Source organism: Heptranchias perlo, chromosome 13 (assembly GCF_035084215.1).
Source record: "Heptranchias perlo isolate sHepPer1 chromosome 13, sHepPer1.hap1, whole genome shotgun sequence".
Taxonomy (NCBI): domain Eukaryota; kingdom Metazoa; phylum Chordata; class Chondrichthyes; order Hexanchiformes; family Hexanchidae; genus Heptranchias; species Heptranchias perlo.
Window position 1 is genome coordinate 29,876,571 of NC_090337.1, and position 21,960 is coordinate 29,898,530.

At 42.0% G+C, this 21,960-nt stretch overlaps 1 protein-coding gene across 6 annotated transcripts in view; it reads left to right on the plus strand.

Annotated features, from left to right (window-relative positions):
* The window catches only part of dis3l2 (DIS3 like 3'-5' exoribonuclease 2), a 289,590-nt gene that overhangs the window by 103,286 nt on the left and 164,344 nt on the right, over positions 1–21,960 (plus strand). For all 6 annotated transcript variants that reach the window (XM_067995258.1, XM_067995259.1, XM_067995261.1 and 3 more), the window contains one exon: positions 12,698–12,777. In XM_067995258.1, the coding sequence (XP_067851359.1) occupies positions 12,698–12,777 (80 nt within the window). The remainder of the gene's footprint in view (positions 1–12,697; positions 12,778–21,960) is intronic.

Consider the following 21,960-nt stretch of genomic DNA (forward strand, 5'->3'; position numbering starts at 1 on the left):
GGAGGAAGGCCATATGTAAAAGTAAGCTATGGAAAAATGCAATTATGCACTTTGGGAATGTCTGTTAAAATCAAATAGAGCTATTTTGGATTTATGTTATTTAAAATCCACATTAATTTCATATAAAGTGGATTTATAAACAATTTTAAAGCATTTGCTCACTGCAGAAGGAGTTTAAAATAAATCCCAAGTTTCTAAAAAAAAATGAAGTTGCAAAAACATTTCGAGTATCATAATACTGATAATAAGTGGCCCTTAATGAGGGATTGGATGGGTTAAATGTCATTCTGTGCAGTTTCCTTTTGTTCACTACAACACTTGGGTAGTTTTCCTGTTGCTATGGCAATCTCAGTGTTGTGCGAGACATGCATGTAAGCAGCCATTTGAAAACTGACAATATTTTGGACTGCCATCAGCAGCTGGTATGATGGTTTTCAGACGCAGATATTTTGGGGAAAGTTGGCAACATAGGTACCAAATTCTACAAGAAAAATACAAAGAAAATAGAAAATAGCCTTATTCAAAACAAACTATGCAGAAAGGTTAGAAGGTGTTCTTTTGTCTGACTTCATTTACTTGTATTAATTTTCAAATACAAATCATGGTTTGTTATCAAACAGTACCTTGTGGTTTTGCCTCGAAATTGAACCATCCATTTCCTTTAAAGGATTGAACCTAGTAAAATAATCAACATTTAGGTATGATGTTTCTGCAGATTGTATCTCAAGCCCATTTGTATTTAGCACTTGTAGTGCAACATTTTGTTGACAGAATTTACACAATTATAACAACAACTTGCATTTATATAGCGCCTTTAACATAGTAAAATGTCTCAAGGCGCTTCATAGCAGCATTATCAAATTAAGAGGGATGCACAATACATTTATCTGCAACTTTTAAAAACATATGTGAATGGACTTTGGTGGTGTTCCTATTATAGAAACATTTTCCATTTTAAAGCAAATTCCAGTGCTAAACAATGTTGTAATGGATCATTAAAATTAATGCTGTTTTTTGCTTTGGCTGGATAGATTATTAAATGTGCACGTGTTCCTTTTTGTTGTAACTAAGGTGTGATAGAGCAAGATAATTCTGGTAATATTTTGTGCAAAGGGAAGGCACTGAAACACTTCCATTTTTTCTGTATTCTTGAAATAATAGAGAATTGATGTTATCATGTTAACCCCCTTTAAACAGATTTTTTTTCTATGCCAAAGTAGTTAAACTTGTCAAAGTGAAATCCATGATGTTTGTTTTTTAAAAGATTTTTGGATAGTGACATTTGAGACTGGAAGGCCAGCACACCCACATACATATCACAGGTGCTATAGGACAAGCTTAGGAACAGTCATTCCTTGTTCCCTAGTAATAATGTGGCCATGGAAACATTGTACATCAAACAAAACAAGTTATGTTTTCTTTTAAACAAATGTCATTTAAAACACTTTTAAATCAATGTAATTCTATATTAATCAGATTACAGCTGAATTGCATCTGCATTGTAAACTGGCAAACCTCACTCTTAGTACTACGAAGAAATTAATTTTTGGCCCAGAATACCGCACACTTGTTTTTTGTTTCAGTTATAACAATATGATGTGCTGGCAGTAAAAATTGAACCTTTTTTTAAACTTAAAAGGAAAGAACTTTCGGAGTATTTGCCATTCTACTAGGACTGCTTATGCTAAATTTGCAAAAAGACTGTTGGGTTGGGTGTTTTTTTACTAGTTTTAGCATTAAATATTAAATTATGATTTAAATTATTTGATTCTTGTTCTGATTTTGTAAAACTGTCTGTAGTTTGCCCAAAATAAATGTAAATCTAAAATTTGGGAGATTTTCTTGAAGACTTTTGATTGTAGTTTGTGGCGATGGACAAGTGGTAACGGTTACAGGCAAAAGATATTGCTGGGAGTATTTAGCCACAAATTTGTGCACAGGCGGTTCAAGGGTGATGGTTATTCATTGTTAATCGTGGAGCGACAGCAGACAGCATCATTCATATCCTCTTGAATGTCAGAGCAGCTCTTTTCAGGAATGGCACTGCTCTCCTCAACTGGGGAAAAGGTAGAAAAGAATCCATAAAAAATTGCTCGCTCCATCCTTAGTCTGGTGGCTTGCCGCAGCCAGCTGGCCATCCAACCATGCAGTCAAAAAACAAAACAAAGACGGCTCTCTCTAAAATGCACTATAAATCTTGCCTCCTGGAATGTTCGTACTCTATTTGATGTTGACAATTGCCGCAACAGACGTATGGCTATACTCTGTAGAGAGCTTGCCTGATAAAACATGGACATAACTGCTCTCAGTGAGACCTGGCTCCGTGACAACTCTCAGTTCAAGGAGGTCGGTGCTAGCTACGTCTTTTACTGCATCGGCAAGCAGGAAGTTGAACGACACCTTTCCAGCGTTGGCTTCACTATCTGCATGGGTTTAGCATGCAAACTACAAGCCAAGCCGAAAGATATTGACAACAGGCCAATGGTTCTTCACATTCTCTTTGAGCTACACCGTTATGCCATCATCATTAGTACCTGTGCATCAACCATCATCAACACTGATGACGTCAGAGCAATTGTGTGAAGGTCTCACTAACGTCATCATATCAACATCAAGAAATGACAATCTAATAATCCTTGGTGATTTTAATGCTCGGGTTAGCCATGATCACACCTCATGGAACAAGGTAATTGGATGCCACAGAGTTGGCAGTGAAAATTGCGGTGGCACTCTCCTCCTGGCCATCTGCTTGGGACACCAGCTAGCCATCACCAACACTATGCTTCAACAAGTACAAGACCATATAGATGCATCCTTGCTCTGGTCACTGGCACCTGATTGACTACGTTATTGTGTGCCAGCACGACATTTGAGATGTTATGATCATCCATGTAATGCGTTGTGCTAGTTGCAATTAAAGCAACAAGCTTAAACGAAGCTTTAGTTAAAGGCTGTATATGGACTGAAAACAAGTGGCACTGTCCCCATCCTGAGTGAAGATGGCATAAAGTTGCTAACTGACCAAGCAGAAATCTTGGATTGTTGGCCAATCACTTCATCTAAGTCCTCAACCATTCCTCTGTGGTGTATGCTGATGCATTAAACAACATACCACAACTACCTGAGCAAGACCAGTTTGCCATCCCACCTGATGTGGCTGAAATCCAATTTGCGATCAAGCAAATGTCGATACCCCTGCAGAGATCTACAAGCATGGGGGCCACAAGCTTAAGAGACACCTCATCCTTTACAATAAAATCTGGGAACATGAAATTGTGCTGCAAGATTTCAAAGATGCCAGCATTGTGCACTTCTACAAGTGCAAAGATGATTAATTATGCTGCGATAGTCACCGCAGAATTTCTCTTCTGTTGGTAGCAGGTAAAATCCTTGCCCGCATCATGCTCTGTCAACTAACTGAACAACTAGCAGAAAGAATTCTCCCAAAAAGTCATTGTGGCTTTCTGGCTGGTCGAGGAACATACAACATGATTTTCTCAGCCTGTCAAATCCCGGAAACTGTAGTGAAGAGCACCAAAACCTCTTCTTTTTGTTGACATGACAAAGTTATTTGATTCTGTGAATCATGATGCACTTGTGGGAGATTCTTCTAAAGTTCAGATGCCCTGATAGATTTGTGAACATTGTCTGGCATTTACATGTTGGTATGATGGCCCGAGTAATAAATCAAGGCTGCGTGTCATCACCATTTGCAGACACTAGGTGTTCTTGCCCCTGTTTGTCGCGGTACTGCTCGAGGCATTTAAAAACTCTTGACGGGGAATCTATATTCAATACCACACAAATGGTGGCATCTTGAACCTTCGTCGCCTGTGTGCTGACTTGCTCTTGGCCGATGACTGTGCATTACTTGCCCACACTTGGGAGGACGTCTAGTTGCTATCTGACAGCTTTTCTGAGGCAGCACAGTGTTTTGGCCTTACAATCTACTTAAAAAAGACTGAAATCATGGCACAGCCTATACCTGGTCATCTGGTCTCACATTCTCTGGTTACAAACAATAACGTGCCACTGAAAAATTCTGCTACCTTGGTAGTGTTCTCTCGCAGAACATCACAATTAACAACGTTACTCACCAGATTGGCAGGGCCTGCTCTGCTTTTGGCAAAATCAATGGAAACTCTAGCAGGAACAAGGGGTTAGTAGCCAACAAAAGTTGCTGTATACCAAGCTGTTGTCCTCCCCACCCTACTATATGGATTGGAGTTATGGATCTGCTATCACCATCACACCAAGCGGCTTGACCATTACCATTTGCACTGTCTACAACACATTGTTGGCATCAAGTGGCAGGACATGGTGCCTAATGCTGATGTTCTTAAGTACTGCATTATAACTGGAATTCAGGCCAAGATCAAAAAGATCCAGTTGCGTTGGTCAGGACGTGTTGCTCACATGCCTGATTATAGAATTTCCAAAGCCATCTTCTGCTGGATATCAGTGGGCGGATTAAATTCTTTGAAGACATTAAATGCCACTTTAAAATCTTGCAATATTAACTCTGACACCTCGGAAGACACAGCCACCGACAGACCATAATGGTATCACGTATGCCAGGTTGGTATGAATGAATTTGAGCTTGCGATGTTGCGAGATCTGGCTGCCAAGTGCCTGGCATGTAATTCACCTACCTGCCTCATCTAGCTTTCAATGCGATGGGTGCGGCCTTATATGTGTGTCTACGATTGGGCTCTTTTCCCATCAGCGCAGCAACAACAACAATTGAGACTCATTCGACAGGAGACTCCATCGTTACAGCTTACCAGAGCTTCCAGCTGATCCTTAAACAAAAAGCAATGTCTAGGGAGGATACTTCCTATCCTTCCTGGGAAAAAAAAATCTACATTATTACAAGTCCTGAGTATGGCACCGACTTGCGGTCAACAATCTTTACTTCCTATTTCTCCAATTTTTGCTAACGCTTTTACAGTTGAAAACCCTATGTAAACATTTGTAATGGCAATTCTGTATGTAAATAGTTACCTATCACAATGTAGTTGCAGCCTTACATGACTTGTGGCACTGTGACAGGAATCATACAGAACTTTGGAAAGTAACTTGCTGATGAAGTCAGCTCCTGGCCATGGGCAGGAAGCAGCAACGCCAAAAGTAGGAAGAGGGGCATCAATTCACTGGTACTCGTTGCTTCATTCATTTATTGGTTTGCATGCTGCTCTTTGAATTTATTGATCCAGTGGTGGGTGTTTGGTCCCCTTAACTTTTGATTTCACTCATGCCTACTTAGCTGTGCCGCGTTGGTCGCTAGTATTGTTCTGTTGTCATTGGTGAGTCATGATGCTTGTCTTTTGTGTTGGTTTCTGTGTTGGGTTCACTTTCTATTGCGATTGTATTATGTCAAACAATCAACATCATAAGCTCTAATTTAAATTCTCCATTTTTAAAAATCTCTATGCTACTGTAGTAGCAGCTTCTGTTGTTCATAGTTTGAGTTTAGTGTCATCGCATTGTTTGGGAAACAACTTTTCAACACTTGACAGGTTTTGACTTATTGTATGCAACATCATGGAGATTGACTAGTAGTAATATATGATACTCAATTTTTAAAAAAAATGTCTAATTTGTTGCCTCATGGCAACTTTTTGTTCAGGGCAACGGTCCCACACAATGCCTTGCACAAGAGCCACTCTCAGGAATGTTGCAGCACACTGTTGCTCAGATTTGGTACCAGGAACAACAGAGCTATAATAATGGGTGACTTCAATTTTCAGAGAGACTGAGGTAAAAGTAATGTAATAGTCAAAGAAGGGGCAGGGTTTCTGCGATAAGTTCATGACTGGTTTCTTTTCATTGTTTTTTGCCCAATGAGGAACGAGGTAGTGCTGAACCTAGTTTTATGTAATGAAATGGGGCAGGTGGGTAATGCAAAGGTAGGAGAACATCTAAAACAGCAACCATAAAATTATTATGGGTTGAAACAAAAGTTGAAAAGGAATGGAAATAGTCAAAGATAAAGGTACTTGACTGCAAATCAACAAATTTTATTTAGATTAAAAAGGGAACTAGGCGAGATGAATAGGAACAGGAATAGGCCATTCAGCCCCTCGAGCATGTTCTGCCATTCAATTAGATCATGGCTGATCTGTATCTTTTTACTCGTCTTGGTTCCATACCCTTTAATGCTCTTATCTAACAAAAAATCTATCAATCTCAGTTTTGAAATTTTCAATTGACCTAGCCTCAACAGCTTTTTGGGGGAGAGATTTCCACTATCCTTTGTGTGGAGAAGTGCTTCCTGATTTTAGTCCTGAATGACCTAGCTCTAATTTTAAGATTGTGCTCCCTTGTTCTGGACTCCCACACAAGAAAATAGTTTCTCTGTATCTGCCTTATCAAGTCCCTTAATCATTTTAAAAACCTTGATTTGATCACCCCTGAACTCCAGAGAATACAAACCAAGTTTATGCAACCTATTCTCGTAATTCAACCCCCGGAATCATTCTGGTGAATCCAAGGCCAAACAATTGGAGGATCAAATTTAGGGATTTAGATACACAAATCTTTAAAAGCGAGAGAACATGTTTTTTAAAAATAAAAAGGGCATTGTTCCTGTTCCCCCCCACCCTGTGCACGGTGCATCCACCACTCCCTTCCCTAGCACTGATATTGTAGAAAGGATAAACAGAGCAGTGGGGGAAAATTTGGTCATCTATGGCAGAAGGATGGCAGAGTATGGTTTTGAGACTGCAGAGGGAGAACAGGATGAATAAAGCTATTGGAATAGAAGCAGAAGGCTTAGCTGAATTAAAAAGCAAGAAAATACTGCCAGAGGAAAGAGAGCAAGAGACAAGCTATGGAGCAGTGAGAGATAAAAACACTGTTGCAGAAGGGGCAATGGATAGCAAAAAAATTAAATGATAAAACGAAGAAAAAGATTAAGGCAATGTTCGAGAAGATTGAGTAGTCTGTATGTAAATGCTAAGCATTCAAATAAAATTGGAGTTAGAATTAACTCGAGGATTAGCTCACCTGCCTTTTGATGGCATTTCCTCCATCAAGGGCCTCACTACCCTCCTCCAGGCACTCATCTACTCGAAGCTGTTGGTACTTTCTGAAGATGGCCAGGCCACTTAACCACTGCCTGACACTTATCACTGACCAGTCACATGAAAGAAAGAACTTGCATTTATCTAGCGCCTTTAATGACCCCAGTGTTTTGGTAGAGTTAATAGGGAATGTCTATTTCTTCTGATTGGAGAGTCAGTGATGCAGAATCATCAATTTAAATGATCACTGAGAGTGAGAAGAGAGATTAGGAGAAATTTCTTCATATACCAGGTTGTTGGAGCATGAAATTCTTGGCCACAGGGAATGATTGAGGCTGAGAACATTGTATCTTTTTAGGAAAAATAAATGGAGCAAAGGAAGATACAAGGCTATGGAGAGAGCGTGGGGTAGTGGGAATAATTTTGGATTGCTCTAGCAATGAGCCGGCCGAATGGTCACTTTGTGTGCTGTAAACCTCTTTGATTCTACTGTTCTTTTATTGGCTCGTTTCAGAAGTCCTTAGTTTTTCACTAGCAGTTTTGTAGCTGCTTTCCTTGCTTTTATTTGTATATTGCCTACCTCTTCAGTTCCGATTTGCTGCTGTCCTCTTTGAGCCAATGAACAAAGTGTGACAAGAGGTAATTGATACTGATGGGATAAAAACAGAAAATGCTGGGAATACTCAGCAAGTCAGGCAGCATCTGTGGAGAAAGAAACTCAAGTTAATGTTTCAGGTCGATGATCTTTCGTCAGAACTGGAAGAGGTTGAAGATTAAACAATTTTTAAGCAAGAACAGAGCCAGGGAAAATGGGGGAGGAAGAGGAGGCGAGGAAAGAATGAAAGGGAAGGTCTTTGATAGGGTGGAGGGCAAAAGTGATAATGGTGCAAGGCAAGGAGGATGGTAATGATACTGATGGGAAGTGCACAAGCTTTTAAAACATTAGAGCAACTTTTCAATAGTGTTGCACGTTGTGAGGCAAAGGTTTTGTAATAAAAGGGGTGTTATGCCAAGTAGCGTTATTGGGGGACCAGTAATTTAACATAATTAGGTAAAGCTCTGCAATCTCAGAGGGGGTTCGTAAACACTGCAGATGGTGGTTTTGTGAACACAAGGGCAGAATCTGAGATCACTGGGAGAAGCTCCAAGGATCTGAGAACATTGGGATGGAAGGTCCCAAGGTATGGCAGCATTGAGAGCATTCCTGGTATTACGGAGCATTGCAAATAAATTCTTGTGCTTTGTTCGCATTGAAGTGGCGGTGTGGGGGGTAAGGGTTAGGGCCCAACAGGACGAAGGAGGAATTTTGGGACATGGGGGGCAGAGATTGGCAATATTTGGGGGGGTTGATTGATGGGATTTGGCATGAATTGGGGGGCAGGATTAAGTATTGTTGGGGAGGGGGACCAGGAGATGGAAGCCCAAACTGCCTTTTTTCCCCTTTTGAACCATTGGACTACAACTCCCACCATTTTTTAATCTGTCAGTTTCCTTCAGAGATAAGTTGGCAGTTCTTTTGTGCCATAGGCACCCCTACAACTTTCCTGGTCATCAGTTGGTTCATGTTTTCACATTCCTGCCTTAAAGTATTTAGTACACTATTAATCAGTGTGTTGTCTGAAACAGACTTTAATAATAAACATAAACTTCTGCAAAGAAATAAAAATAACCTCAATGCTGAACAGTTCATTGCTTGTATAATGTTTCAGTTTTTATAGTTTTTAAAAAAAACCTCCCCAAATGTCAAAAATGGTTTAAAAGGGAAAGGATTTTACTGAATTTTCAACCTTTTAAGAAAAAAAAGTACGTTCTTGACTTTTAAAATGCATGTTTTGATTTTAACTGTGAGCAAAGAAAGTACAGCTGCTGTCAATCATGTGTACTATCACCATTGTTGGTTCAGTGAGCAGTTCTTAATAGAAAATAGCAGTTGTTAATATTTTAATTGAGTTGTCATAGAACTATGCAGCACGGAAGGAGGCCATTCAATCCATTGTGCCTGTGTCAGCTCTGCTAAAGAGCTATCCAATTAATCCCACACTGCTGCTCTTTCCCTGTGACCCTGCAAATATTTCCTTTTCAAGTATATATCCAATTCCCTTATGGAAGTTATTATTGAATCTGCTTCCACCACCCTTTTAGGCAGTGCATTTCAGATCATCATAACTCGCTGAGTATTAAAAAAAATTCTCATCTTCCCTCTCATTCATTTGCCAGTTATCTTAAATCTGTGTGCTCTGGCTACCGACACTCCTGCCGCTGGAAACAGTTTCCCCTTAATTACTCTGACAAAACCCCTCATAATTTTGAACACCTCTATTAAATCTCCTCTTAACCTTCTCCGCTCTGTTTGTTTCAGTCTTTTGGAAAAGGTGAAGAAATTTAAAAATCTTAATGGGATGAAGGGAAACACCCTTTACTTCAAGTCAGCTGCGCATGCTGGGAAATTCGTGTACATGCTCAATAACCAGATGTGTTAAAAACTGTCAATTTTTCAGGCAAAAAATATCCAGCTGAAGTCAAGACTTTTGAATAAGGTTGAATTCTTGTAATAAAAATTTAAAGTAAGACATTTAAAGGCACAAAAGACAATACAGTGGGTAAATTTAATCATGTTTTTAAATTTATAAAAAAGTAACTTCTCAATATATCAAAACCAAACCTAATCTATATTTCGTCTAGAAAAGTGACGCTTATAGATGCTTACTAACGTCATAGAAAAAGCTCTGTTAATTAAATCAGCTTGACTTAATTTTAAAACATGAGTCTTACTTAGCATTGGCTATGTTAACTGTGTGGACACACTGTCCAGCAGGGTAAAGTTTAACTAGCACGTGACAAAAATTAAGTGTTGAAAGTGGTAGAAGTCTCATAATGGAGCCTTCCTATGTTGAGCGAAATAATAGTCAAAACAGTAAGATGCCTTCTTGAGAGAAGTGCGAAGAAAATATCTTTAGGTAGCTATCTTTTCTTCTTTTCCCTTGCCTAATTAATGCAGCTGAGATCGATTTAACTTCCCCTTTCTCCCACCCCAGTGGAAGTCAGTATCAATTTCAAGCAGGAATAAGGGTAGGCATTGTCGTGCCCTATTTGAGAATCCAAAGCTCCAGTATTGCAGTTACCAAGGTAAAATAGCTAGAATCTACCTTTTGAAGAGCGTAATATTCTAGCAAGTGGCATTGCATGTGCTTTGAAACTTCATATCCTTTGTTGGAACAGTAAGGTCACAATCATACATTTTTTGTCGCAACATTTCTCGAGTTTCAAAGTTGCGATTGACAAAGCTGGATTTCTGGAAACAATTTTTAAAAAATTTACTGCAACTATTAGCTCTTAAACATCTAACAAATTCCTGTTCTTACCGCTTCCTGAGATCCATGCGCCGCCACGTGCACGCTCTCGACCTCTCTCTTCAGCAGCATCGACTCACTACTTCAGAGTTGCCTTGGTCCGCAGTTCCATTTAATCCTTCGTCTCATCCGGCACTTCAACAAAAAACTTTTTTATCTCCCTTTCAGGTATCAAAAGATCGCAAGCTTCAACAACTCTTAGATACCAACGCCCCTCCTGAACCTTCTTCCACTTCACTTTCCTCAGACCTGATCCCTCCTCCCAATCTTACCCTTTGTCATGTTTTCACTATCCCCTCTGACCTTCTCCTCTCTGACCCTGAACGATCAGTCCTCAGCAAAGGCCTCAGCTTTATCCCCTCAAGCCCCTACCTCAATGAATTTCGAGCTCGAAACGTGCTGAGCTCTTCTTCTGTCGTCTTCGCCTCCGTGCCCACTTCTTCAGCCAGGAGCTTTCCCCCCCAGAGCGGACCTTTTCTCCCATCTTCAGAATTCTCGTTCCACCTGGAGCCCTCCCTCTGGCCACTTACCCTCTCTCTTGATCTTTTAATTGGAAACTGCCGGCGTAACATCGGCCATCTTAATTTCTCTATTTCCCTCACTCACTCTAACCTACCTCCCTCTGAACTTGCAGCATTCCGTTCTCTCAGATCCAATCCTGACATTGTCATTAAACCTGCTGACAAGGGCGCGCTGTTGTTAATTGGCGAACGGACCTCTACCTTGTGGAAGCTGAATGTCAATTCTCCCACATCTCCTTCTACCTCCCCGAGGATCATGATCCCACCACTGAACAGCAAGCCAAAGTTCCAAAGGCTATGCCTGCCTTTTTGTGGGATACGTGGGACATTCTTTGTTCCAGTCCTACTCAGGTGTCCTCCCTCATCTCTTTTCCCGGTACATTGATGACACCATTGATGCTGTTTCCTGCTCTCACCCCGAACTGAAAAATTTCATCAGCTTTGCTTTAAATTTCCACCTTTCCCTTTCCTTCACGTGATCCATCTCCAATTCTTCCCTTCCCTTCCTCGACTTTCCTATCTCCATTTTTGGGGATAGGCTGTCAACCAATATCTACCATAAGCCTACTGCCTCACACAGCTACCTTGATTACACTTCCTCCCACCCTACTTCCTGTAAGGACTCTCTTCCATTCTCGCAGTTCCGCCGTCTTTGTCGCATCCATTCTGACGTGTCACCTTCCACACCAGTGCTTCCGATATGTTTTCTCTGTTCCTCAACCGAGAATTCCCCTCCACTGTAGTTGACAGGGTCCTCGACTGCCCTTCTGCCCTCACCTTTTCCCCTCCCTCCCAGAACCACGATAAGGGCCCACCTTGTTCTCACCTTCCACCCCACCAGCCTCCACATTCAACGTATCATCCTCTGCCATTTCCACCATCTCCAGTGTCATCCCACCAAACACATCTTCCCCTCCCTTCCCATTTCAGCATTCCGAAGGGACCGTTTCCTCCGCGCCACTCTGGTCAACTCTTCCATCACTCCCAACACCCACTCACCTTCCCGTGTGAGCGCCACTTCCCTTCCCACCTTCCAGGGTCCCAAACACTCCTTCCAGGTGAAACAGTGATTTACTTGTACTTCTTTCAATTTATTATACTGTATTCGCTGCTCACGATGGGATCTCCTCTATATTGGGGAGGCCAAATGGAGGTTGGGCGATCATTTTGCTGAACACCTCCGCTCAGTCTGCAAACGTGACCCTGAGCTTCCGGTTGCTTGCCATTTTAATTCTCCATACCTCTCCCACTCTGACCTCTTTGTCCACTGCCTCCTATGCTGATTGGGCATTTTACAACCTTCCGGACTCAACGTTGATTTCAGTAACTTCAGACCATATCTACTGCTCCCATTTTTTCGGGCACCTGGTTTCTGCTGTAGCCATTTACAGCTCCTCTGACCCATCTTTTGTTTCTTGCCCCATTACCCACCCTCCTTACCTTGCACCATAATCCCTTTTGTCATTTCCTTACCCCCCCCCCCCCCCACACCCTTTGTCTGGCTTCTATACTTGCTTAAAAACTGTTAAATCTTTAACTTCTTTAAGTTCTTCCAGTTCTGATGAAAGGTCATCGACCTGAAACGTCAGTTCTGTTTCTTTCTCCACAGATACTACCTGGCTTGCTGAGTATTTTCAGGATTTTCTGTTTTTATTTCAGATTTCCAGCGTCCGCAGTATTTTGCTTTTAACAAATTCCTATGTAGTTTACCAGAAAGTTGTGTTTGCTTTCTATTAGTCAGTTATCAGTGCTTGTTAAAATTGCTACAAGATGTGGTTAAATTTGTCATTTTTTTCGATAGGGAAGATTGCATATTCACGATTGATCCAGCCACTGCGAGAGATTTGGATGACGCACTATCTTGTCGTGAGCTCCCAGAGGGTATGTTTCTCTTTTGCAACTTTTATATTTTTGAAATCCATTAATAACAATTTGCTATATCTTTGTCTAATGTTTGAAGAAGAAACCTAAAGATGTAAGAACAGCAAAACCACAAAACTCTTAAATAGAGTGTCAAATGGAGACAAGTGCAGCATTTCTATTACCATGACTAAGGAAACATAACTTGCAGGTGAAGAAGTTCCAAATAAGCATAGCCTGTCATTTTGGTGAATATAAAATTCCTATTTCCCTGCCATCTGTAGAATATTCTATTTGATAGTACTTGTGTAGTGTATGATTTTATACATTTGTAATTTAGTTTTTAATAAGGAATATTACAAGCATGAAAGACTATTCATACTCTAAATAATATTGCATAAGCTACCTTTCATCTTTCAAGAAGTGACTGTTATCTTGAAAGTCTCCTAATTGGAGGATGTTTAAATAAAGATAAAAAGGAAAAGTTGCAAATGCTATTAATCTGAAACAAAAACACAAGATGCAAGAAATACGCAGGAGGTCAGTCACCATCTGTAAAAAGACCAGACTGGTTATGACTTTTTGGGTGTGTACCAGTTAACGGCATCATAACCTGTCTTTTCCCGTTACAGATGCTGACTGGGCTGTGTATTTCCTGAGTTTTGTATTATAAGTGAATATAGTTCAGCTATTTAGCTCTGACTGATGTAGACACAGAAAAAAATTAAATTTGTCATGGGCCTGTTCAGAAAAAAAATACTATTTAATTTCCATGCTGTAAGACTGAGAGTGGTGCTGCTGCTGTAATTATAAAGCAATATAACAATTATTTAAACTAGTTGATCTCCTGTGGCATTGCTAACAGTGAATCAGAGGATAGAGTCCGTCACTAACGTGTAGCTCATGTCCTGGTGGAGTTGTTTACGTTGTTGTCTGTTTGCACTGTATCCTTCCCAGTAATATTGTGATGTTAATCATACATGATGGTGTCCTGTTGTCTCATAATCTTGAATACACAAACCTACTGTTAATTAGCAAGATTCTAAAATTATATAAATAATGAAATGTAATTTAGACAAAATAATAAATGAAAAGACAAGATTATGATTTACCTAAGCTTAGTTGTAAATAAAAATAAAATAATTAATATATAATCAGGTTAAATATGGAAATGAGTGAAATGTGAGACAGAAAAATATTCAAATGACAAATAATCTAATGAAAGAGGCAATGTTAAAATATTTTTTTAAATGAATTGGATGTGAGCAGTATTTAATTTGTATTGAACTTTAAATGAATATACATATTTATGTAAATTGATAATTTTAAATGAATGATGTGATGTAGTGAGGTTATGAGGGAAAATTGATGCCTTAAGAAATGGTTAAAAAGTATTAAAAAGTAATAGGAAACTGACCAGAAAATTGTTGAAAGTTAAATGGGGAGAGGTTAAAGGGGCAGCTGGGAGAATTTTGGAGTTCTGTCCTCATGAGCTGCTTTCGGGAAGCGTTGTAGCTGGCAGGTCCCAGGTGAGCCTGGAGAACTTTTTTCAGAGTAAAAAAGGAACAAGAAAAGGAGTAAAAAATTATCTACAACATATTAAAATGAAAAATATAAAACTACTTTTAATATCCAGGCAGGGAAGTTGGATTGCTTGCTGCTTCTTAAGATTGTGAGGGCTTTAAAGCTGTGTAATGGTGGTTTAGCAGTGGAGAATTGGAGCTTCTGAAGCTCCATTTAGTGTTAGAAGTGCAATTGATGGTGTCACTGGGACCCCTAACAGCTGATTGCTACTCACTTAATAAATCCTGTTAGGGTGCCACCGAGAGGCATGATAGGAAATGATGATTTCAAAAAAGGAAGTGTATGACTTATGTAGTGCTTTTAATATGTTATATAGATAGGTATAGATTGCAATCTGAAAAACTCATCGAATGGCCTTTGTTGAATTCAAGTGACTTCTGTTGTCCAGTAGAGAAATAATGTAAACAAAAGCAAAATACTGCGGATGCTAGAAATTTGAAATAAAAACTCAGCAGGTCAGGCGGCATCTGTAGAGAGAGAAACAGAGTTGATGTTCCAGGTCAATGACCTTTCATCGGAGAAATCATGCCTATTGGCTCGGCCGGTGAAATAGTTTGTGCATCTATTTGCTGATAGCCCATTGTAAATAAACTTTAAAGCGTAACTTGCATAGGGTGCACACTTTCTGTCCACAAGCCTTACTGCCTATATTTATATAGCATAGTGGAGTATGTCCCAAGGTGCTTTACAGATATGAGCATTGAAATCGGTTGCCAAGCTAATAAGGGTGAGGCTAGGAGGGGTGACCAAAGTTTTGAGTGAAGAAATGAGTTTTGAGGAGGTTTTTAAGTGGAGAGGCTGAACAGTTTGGGGAGGGAATTCCATTGGCACCTGAATGCTTTGCCACCAACGGAGGGATGAAGGCAGGAGGTTTATACAAAAGGGCAGTCATAAGAACAGACTCTTCGAGGGGAGGGGGAAGAAACACAGGACTGGAAGAAGTTGCAGAGATAGGCTAGGGCGAGGCCACAAAGGTATTTAAGGACAGTGATGAAGATTTTAAATTTAATGCATTTGAGAATGGGGAGCCAGGGTAGGTCAGTGAGTATAGGGGTAGTGTACAAGTGAGACTGGATGTGTGCAGAATATTACTCAGTTTGGAGTTCATGGAGAGAAAGAAAGGTAACCAGAATGGAGAGTGTTGGATGTTAGAAAATTGGATAGCCTGGTGGTGAAGGATAGAATACTAGAGCTTGGTCTTCAGTTGCTTCCAAGCCTTTCTTCACAGAGATCCATATCCCACTGCACACCCTAGAAAAGCTCCCATATAAATGGATACAAGAGAGTCCCCAATTGATATGCACCACCTGAATACAGTTAACACTAATTGATATGAATCATATGGATACAATTAACAGTTGAGTCTGGAGGTAATAAAGGCTATGAGGATATTAGCGGTGGGGGGACAGAGGTGGAATGGAGGCTGGCAATGTTGGGAAGATGAACGTAAATAGCCTTTGATGTGGAGAGAATATGGTGTCTAGAACTAAGCTTGGGGTCAAATAAGATGCTAGCATTGCTAACAGTCTGGTTGGGTCCAAGACTGTAGCCAGGGAGGGAAAGGAATCTGTAGCATGGGAGCAGAGTTTGTGGCAGGGGCCAAAGATGATGGCTTAGTTCTTCCCATTGTTGTATATGAGGAAGTTGTAACTCATCCAAGACTAAATGTTGGACAGCACTTTGACAGTGCACAGACACTCGAGGGTTGAAAGAGGTGGTGCAGAAGTCGAGCTTGGTATCATGTGGAAGATAATCCTGTGTCTGTGGGTGATGCCACAAACGGGCAGCATGTAGATGAGGAAGAGGAGGGGACAAAGGATAGATCCTTAGTGGATTCTGGAGGTGACGATGCACGGGAGGGAGGAAAAGCCATTTCTGGAGATGTGTTGGCTTCATTTGGATCGGTGGGAATGGACGCATACGAGGGCAGATCTACAAAGCTGTACATGGATTGGAAATATTGGATGAGAATGACATGGTCAACCATATCAAAGTCAAGGAGGACAAAGTAACTACAAACCACTTAGTAAGAATGAAGTCCAGTAAAGAAAAAGAAGATTGATATGGGCGATAAGGGACGTACTGCGTGAATAAGGACATAAAAAAGCTTTCATTAAATATAAAGCCACACCGAGAGCAAAGGTCAGGGATCCTTATGAGAATATTAGGGAGGCCATGAAGCTGATCTGGAGACCAAAATAGAGATCGGTATTGCTGGAAATATAAAACAAATTGGATGTAAAATGCTGGTCCAGGCCAAGGTGATAACCTGGTGGATCTCCAGATCAGAGAGCAGAAATTGAGCAGATCTTGGTTCATCCGGGATTCTACCCCATCTCTTATGTCCTGCTATTTTCCAGTAGAGGAGACGTGGGTGGAACTTCTATCTGCCTCCCCCATACATCAATTGGGTGTGCCTGGGGAAGTAGTATCTGCCCCTATAAGGTCTTGGTAGAATTCTTGCCAGCTAAGACCTGGCATTAGTCCTACTAAGGGCCTTATGGTGGTCCCAAAACTTTATTTTCTGCAGCAGACCTGATCGCTCCATTAGGAGCAGAAGATTAAAAATATTACGATTCTCATTGGGCCATTTCAAGGCTGGCTGTCCACTGTTGGAACAACATGGTGATGCTCCCACATTCCGACCGGCGGTTCGAAGTGGTCACCGCTGAAGCATTCTTATGCCTTGCATCTACCCACTTTTTTTAATTCATTCATGGGATGTGGGCGTTGGTGGCAAGGCCAGCATTTATTGCCCATTCCTAATTGCCCTTGAGAAGGTGGTGGTGAGCTGCCGCCTTGATAGCACTGTCGATAGCACCTTCCATCACTTTGCTGATGATTGAGAGTAGACTGATGGGGCAGTAATTGGCCGGATTGGATTTGTCCTGCTTTTTGTGGACAGGACATACCTGGACAATTTTCCACATTGTCGGGTAGATGCCAGTGTTGTTGCTGTACTGGAACAGTTTGGCTTGTGGAGCACAAGTCTTCAGCTCTACAGTCGGGATGGTGTCGGCGCCCATAGCCTCTGCTGTATCCAGTGCACTCAGCCATTTCCTGATATCACGTGGAGTGAATCGAATTGGCTGAAGACTGGCTTCTGTGATGGTGGGGATCTCAGGAAGAGACTGAGATGGATCATCCACTCAGCACTTCTGGCTGAAGATGGTTGCAAATGCATCAGCCTTGTCTTTTGCGCTCAGGTGCTGGGCTCTGCCATCGTTGAGGCTGGGGATGTTCACGGAGCCTCGCCCTCCCGTTCAGTTGTTTAATTGTCCACCACCATCCACGACTGGATGTGGCAGGACTGCAGAGCTTTGATCTGATCTGTTGGTTGTGGGATTGCTTAGCTCTGTCTATAGCATGCTGCTTCTGCTGTTTAGCATGCAAGTAGTCCTGTGTTGTAGCTTCATCAGGTTGGCACCTCATTTTTAGGTACGCCTGGTGCTGCTCCTGGCATGCTCGTCTATACTCCTCATTGAACCAGGGTTGATCCCCTGGCTTGTTGGTAATGGTAGAGTGAGGAATATGCCGGGCCATGAGGGGACAGATTGTGCTGGAATACAGTTCTGCTGCTGCTGATGGACCACAGCACCTCATGGATGCCCAGCTTTGAGCTGCTGGATCTGTTCTGAATTTTATCGCATTTAGCACGGTGGTAGTGCCACACAACACAATGGACAGTGTCCTCAGTGTAAAGACGGGACTTCATCTCCACAAATACTGTGCGGTGGTCACTCCTACCAATACTGTCATGGACAGATGTATCTGCGACAGGTAGATTGGTGAGGACGAGGTCAAGTAAGTTTTTCCCTTGTGCCGGTTCTCTCAACACCTGCCGCAGGCCCAGTCTGACAGTTATGTCCTTCAGGACTTGGCCAGCTCGGTCAGTAGTGGTGCTAACGAGCCACACTTGGTGATGGACATTGAAGTCCCCACCCAGAGTACATTCTGTGCCCTTGCTACCCTCAATGCTTCCTCCAAGTGGTGCTCAACATGGAGGAGTACTGATTCATCAGCTATGGGGGGGGCGGTGGTAGGTGGTAATCAGCAGAAGGTTTCTTTGCCCATGTTTGACCTGATGCCATGCGACTTCATGGGGTCCGGAATCAATGTTGAGGACTCCCAGGGCCACTTCCTCCTGACTGTATACCACTGTGCCGCCACTTCAGGTGGGTCTGTCTTGCCGGTTGGACAGTACGTACCCAGGGATGGTGATGGAGGAGCCTGGAACGTTAACTGAAAGGTATGATTCTGTGAGTATGACTGTCAGGCTGTTCATAGAATCATAGAAAATTTACTGCACAAAAGGAGGACATTTGGCCCACCGTGTCCGCGCCGGCCTAAAATGAGCCACCCAGCCTAATCCTACTTTCTAGCACTTGGTCCGTGGCCTTGTAGGTCATGACACTTCAGGTGCACAATCAGGTACTTTTTAAATGAATTGAGGGTTTCTGCCTCTACCACCCTTTCAGGCAGTGAGTTCCAGATCCCTATCACCCTCTGTGTGAAAAAATATTTCCTTACCTCTCCTCTAATCCTTCTACCAATCTGGTTTTAAATCTATGCCCCCTGGTTATTGACCTCTCTGCAAAGGGAAATAGGTCCTTCCTATCCACTCTATCTAGGCCCCTCATAATTTTGTGCCCCTCATAATTTTGTACACTTCAATTAAATCACCTCTCAGCCTCCTCTGTTCCAAAGAGAACAACCCTATCCACTCTTTCCTCATAGCTAAAATTATCCAGTCCTGGCAACATCCTCGTAATTCTCCTCTGTACCCTCTCGTGCAATTACATCCTTCCTGTAACGTAGTTACCAGTGACCAGAACTGTATACAGTACTCAAGCTGTGGCCTAACAGTGTTCCACCATAACCTCCCTGCTCTTATATTCTATGCCTCAGCTAATAAAGGAAAGTATTCCATATGCCTCCTTAATCACCGCATCTACCTGTCCTGCTACCTTCTGGGACATGCGCTCCAAGGTCCCTCACTTCCTCTACACCTTTCAGTATCTCCCATTTATTGCGTACTCCCTTGCCTCGTTTGCCCTCCCCAAATGCATTACCTCACACTTTTCCGGATTGAATTCCATTTGCCACTTTTCTGCCCACTTGACCAGTCCATTGATATCGTCCTGCAGTCTACAGCTTTCCTTCTCACTATCAACCACACGGCCTATTTTTGTATCATCTGCAAACTTTTTAATCATGCCCTCTACATTTAAATCCAAATCATTAATATACATCACAAAAAGCAAGGGACCTAGTACTGAGCCCTGCAGAACCCCACTGGAAACAACCTTCCAGTCACAAAAACACCCGTCGACCATTACCCTTCTCTTCCTACCACTGAGCCAATTTTCGATCCAACTTGCCACTCTCCCTTGGATCCCATGGGCTTGTACTTTTTTGACCAGTCTGCCATGTCGGACCTTTTCAAAAGCCTTGCTAAAAATCATGTAGATTACATCAAATACACTACCCTCATCGACCTTCCTTGTTTCCTCCTCAAAAAAATTCAATTATGTTCGTCAGACATGACCTTCCCCCTGTTGCTTGACTAGTGTGTGGGACTGCCCTCCCAATTTTGGCACAAGTCCCCAGATGGAGAGCAGTGGGAAAGAGCGAGACCAGAGTGGGGATATAAACAGCGTGGAGAAAGCGGGAGTTCAGTCGCTGCCAGTCAGAACCCACCCACCACGTTCTGAGAAAAAAAACAAGTGTGACGTCACAGGGAAACACATAAGTGATTGGTTGGTGAGTAATTGACTCATTTAACTTTCAAAACAAGTGCAACTAAGTAATTGTAAGATTTTAATAGTAGTGGAAGGTTTGCGAGCAGTTGTGAAGCTTATTGGAAGTAGTAGGGTTGATAAATTTAATTAAGAAGATTAATTAATTAATACATAATAAAGTGATGTGTAGCGACTGCAGAATGTGGGAGCTCCTTGATGCCAGTGTGATCCAGGGCAAACACATCTGCAGTAAGTGTCTGTGGCTTGAGGAGCTTCGGCTCAGAGTCATTGAACTGGAGGTCGAGCTGCAGACACTGCGACACATCAGGGAGGGGGAAAGATACCTGGACGTTCGGTTCCAGGTGGCGGTTACACCCCTTAGGATAAGGTTGTTTAAATTGGTCAGTGATCAGGGACAGGAGGATGTGACTGCAAGCGAGGCAGGTAAAGGGATTGAGAAGGTAGAAGTGGAGAAGCCTCAACCTTTGCAGTTGTCCAACAGGTTTGAGGTGCTTGCAGCCTGTATGGACGAAAGCAGGGGCTGCAGGGTGGATGAGCAGACCGTGGCACCATGGTACAGGAAGCCATTCAAGCGGGGGGAGTTAGGAGGAACGTAGTGGTAGTAGGGGACAGAATAGTCAGAGGGATATAGACAGTTCTCTGCAGCCAAGAACGAGAGTCCAGAAGGCTAAGTTGCCTGCCCAGTGCCAGGATTCGGGACATTTGGTCTGGGCTGGAGAGTAACTTGCAGAGGCAGGGGTAGGATCCAGTTGTTGTGGTCCATGTAGGTACCAACGACATAGGACGAGGGAAGAGGTTCTGCTTAGGGAGTATGAGCAGCAAGGGGCTAAATTAAAAAGCAGAATCTCAAAGGTAATAATCTCTGGGTAGTATTGGGGAAAGTGGGAGCTGTACCGTTGGGACGGACTTCATCTGAACTGTGCTGGGGCCAGTGTTCTGGCGAATCGTATAACCAGGGCGGTAGAGAGGGCTTTAAACTAAATAGTGGGGGCGAGACATCAAGTGAGGGAAGATGTGATAAATTAAAGAAAGAAGACTAGGCAAGAGAGCAAGGTAGCAATAAGGGAAATGATAATCGGAGAGTGGCAGGAAGGGACAGAGCGTGCAAACTTGAGTGCGCCAGCAGATAAGGGTAGAGGTAGCAAAAATAGTAAAAAGACAGCATTAAAGGCTTTTGTATCTGAATGCTTGTAGCATTCGTAACAAAATGGATGAATTGATAGCTCAAATAGAAATAAATATGTACAATCTGATAGCCATTACAGAGACGTGACTGCAAGATGACAAAGGCTGGAACCTGAATATTCGAGGGTACTTGACATTTCGGAAGGACGGGAAGCTAGGAAAAGGTGGAGGGGGTAGCTCTGTTAATTAAGGATGACATGAGTATAATAGAGAGAAATGACCTTAGTTCTAAAGACCAAGATGTAGAATTAATTTGGGTAGAGATAAGAAATAGTAAAGGCAAGAAGTCACTTGTGGGGGTAGTTTATAGGCCCCTAACAGTAACCACACTATAGGACAGGGTATACAGGAAGAAATAATGGGGGCTTGTGAGAAAGGAATAGCGATAATCATGGGTGATTTTAATCCACATATAGATTGGAAGAATCTGATTGGCAAAGGTAGCCTGGAAGATGAGTTCATAGAGTGCTTTCGGGACAGTTTCTCAGAGTAGCCAACCAGAGAGCAGGCTATTCTATATTGGGTAAAGTGTAATGAGACAGGATTAATTAATGACCTCATTGTAAAGGAGCCTCTCGGTAGCAGTGATCACAATATGATTGAATTTCGCATTCAGTTTGAGGGAGAGAAGAGTAAGTCTAAGACTAATGTTTTAAACTTAAATAAAGGCAAT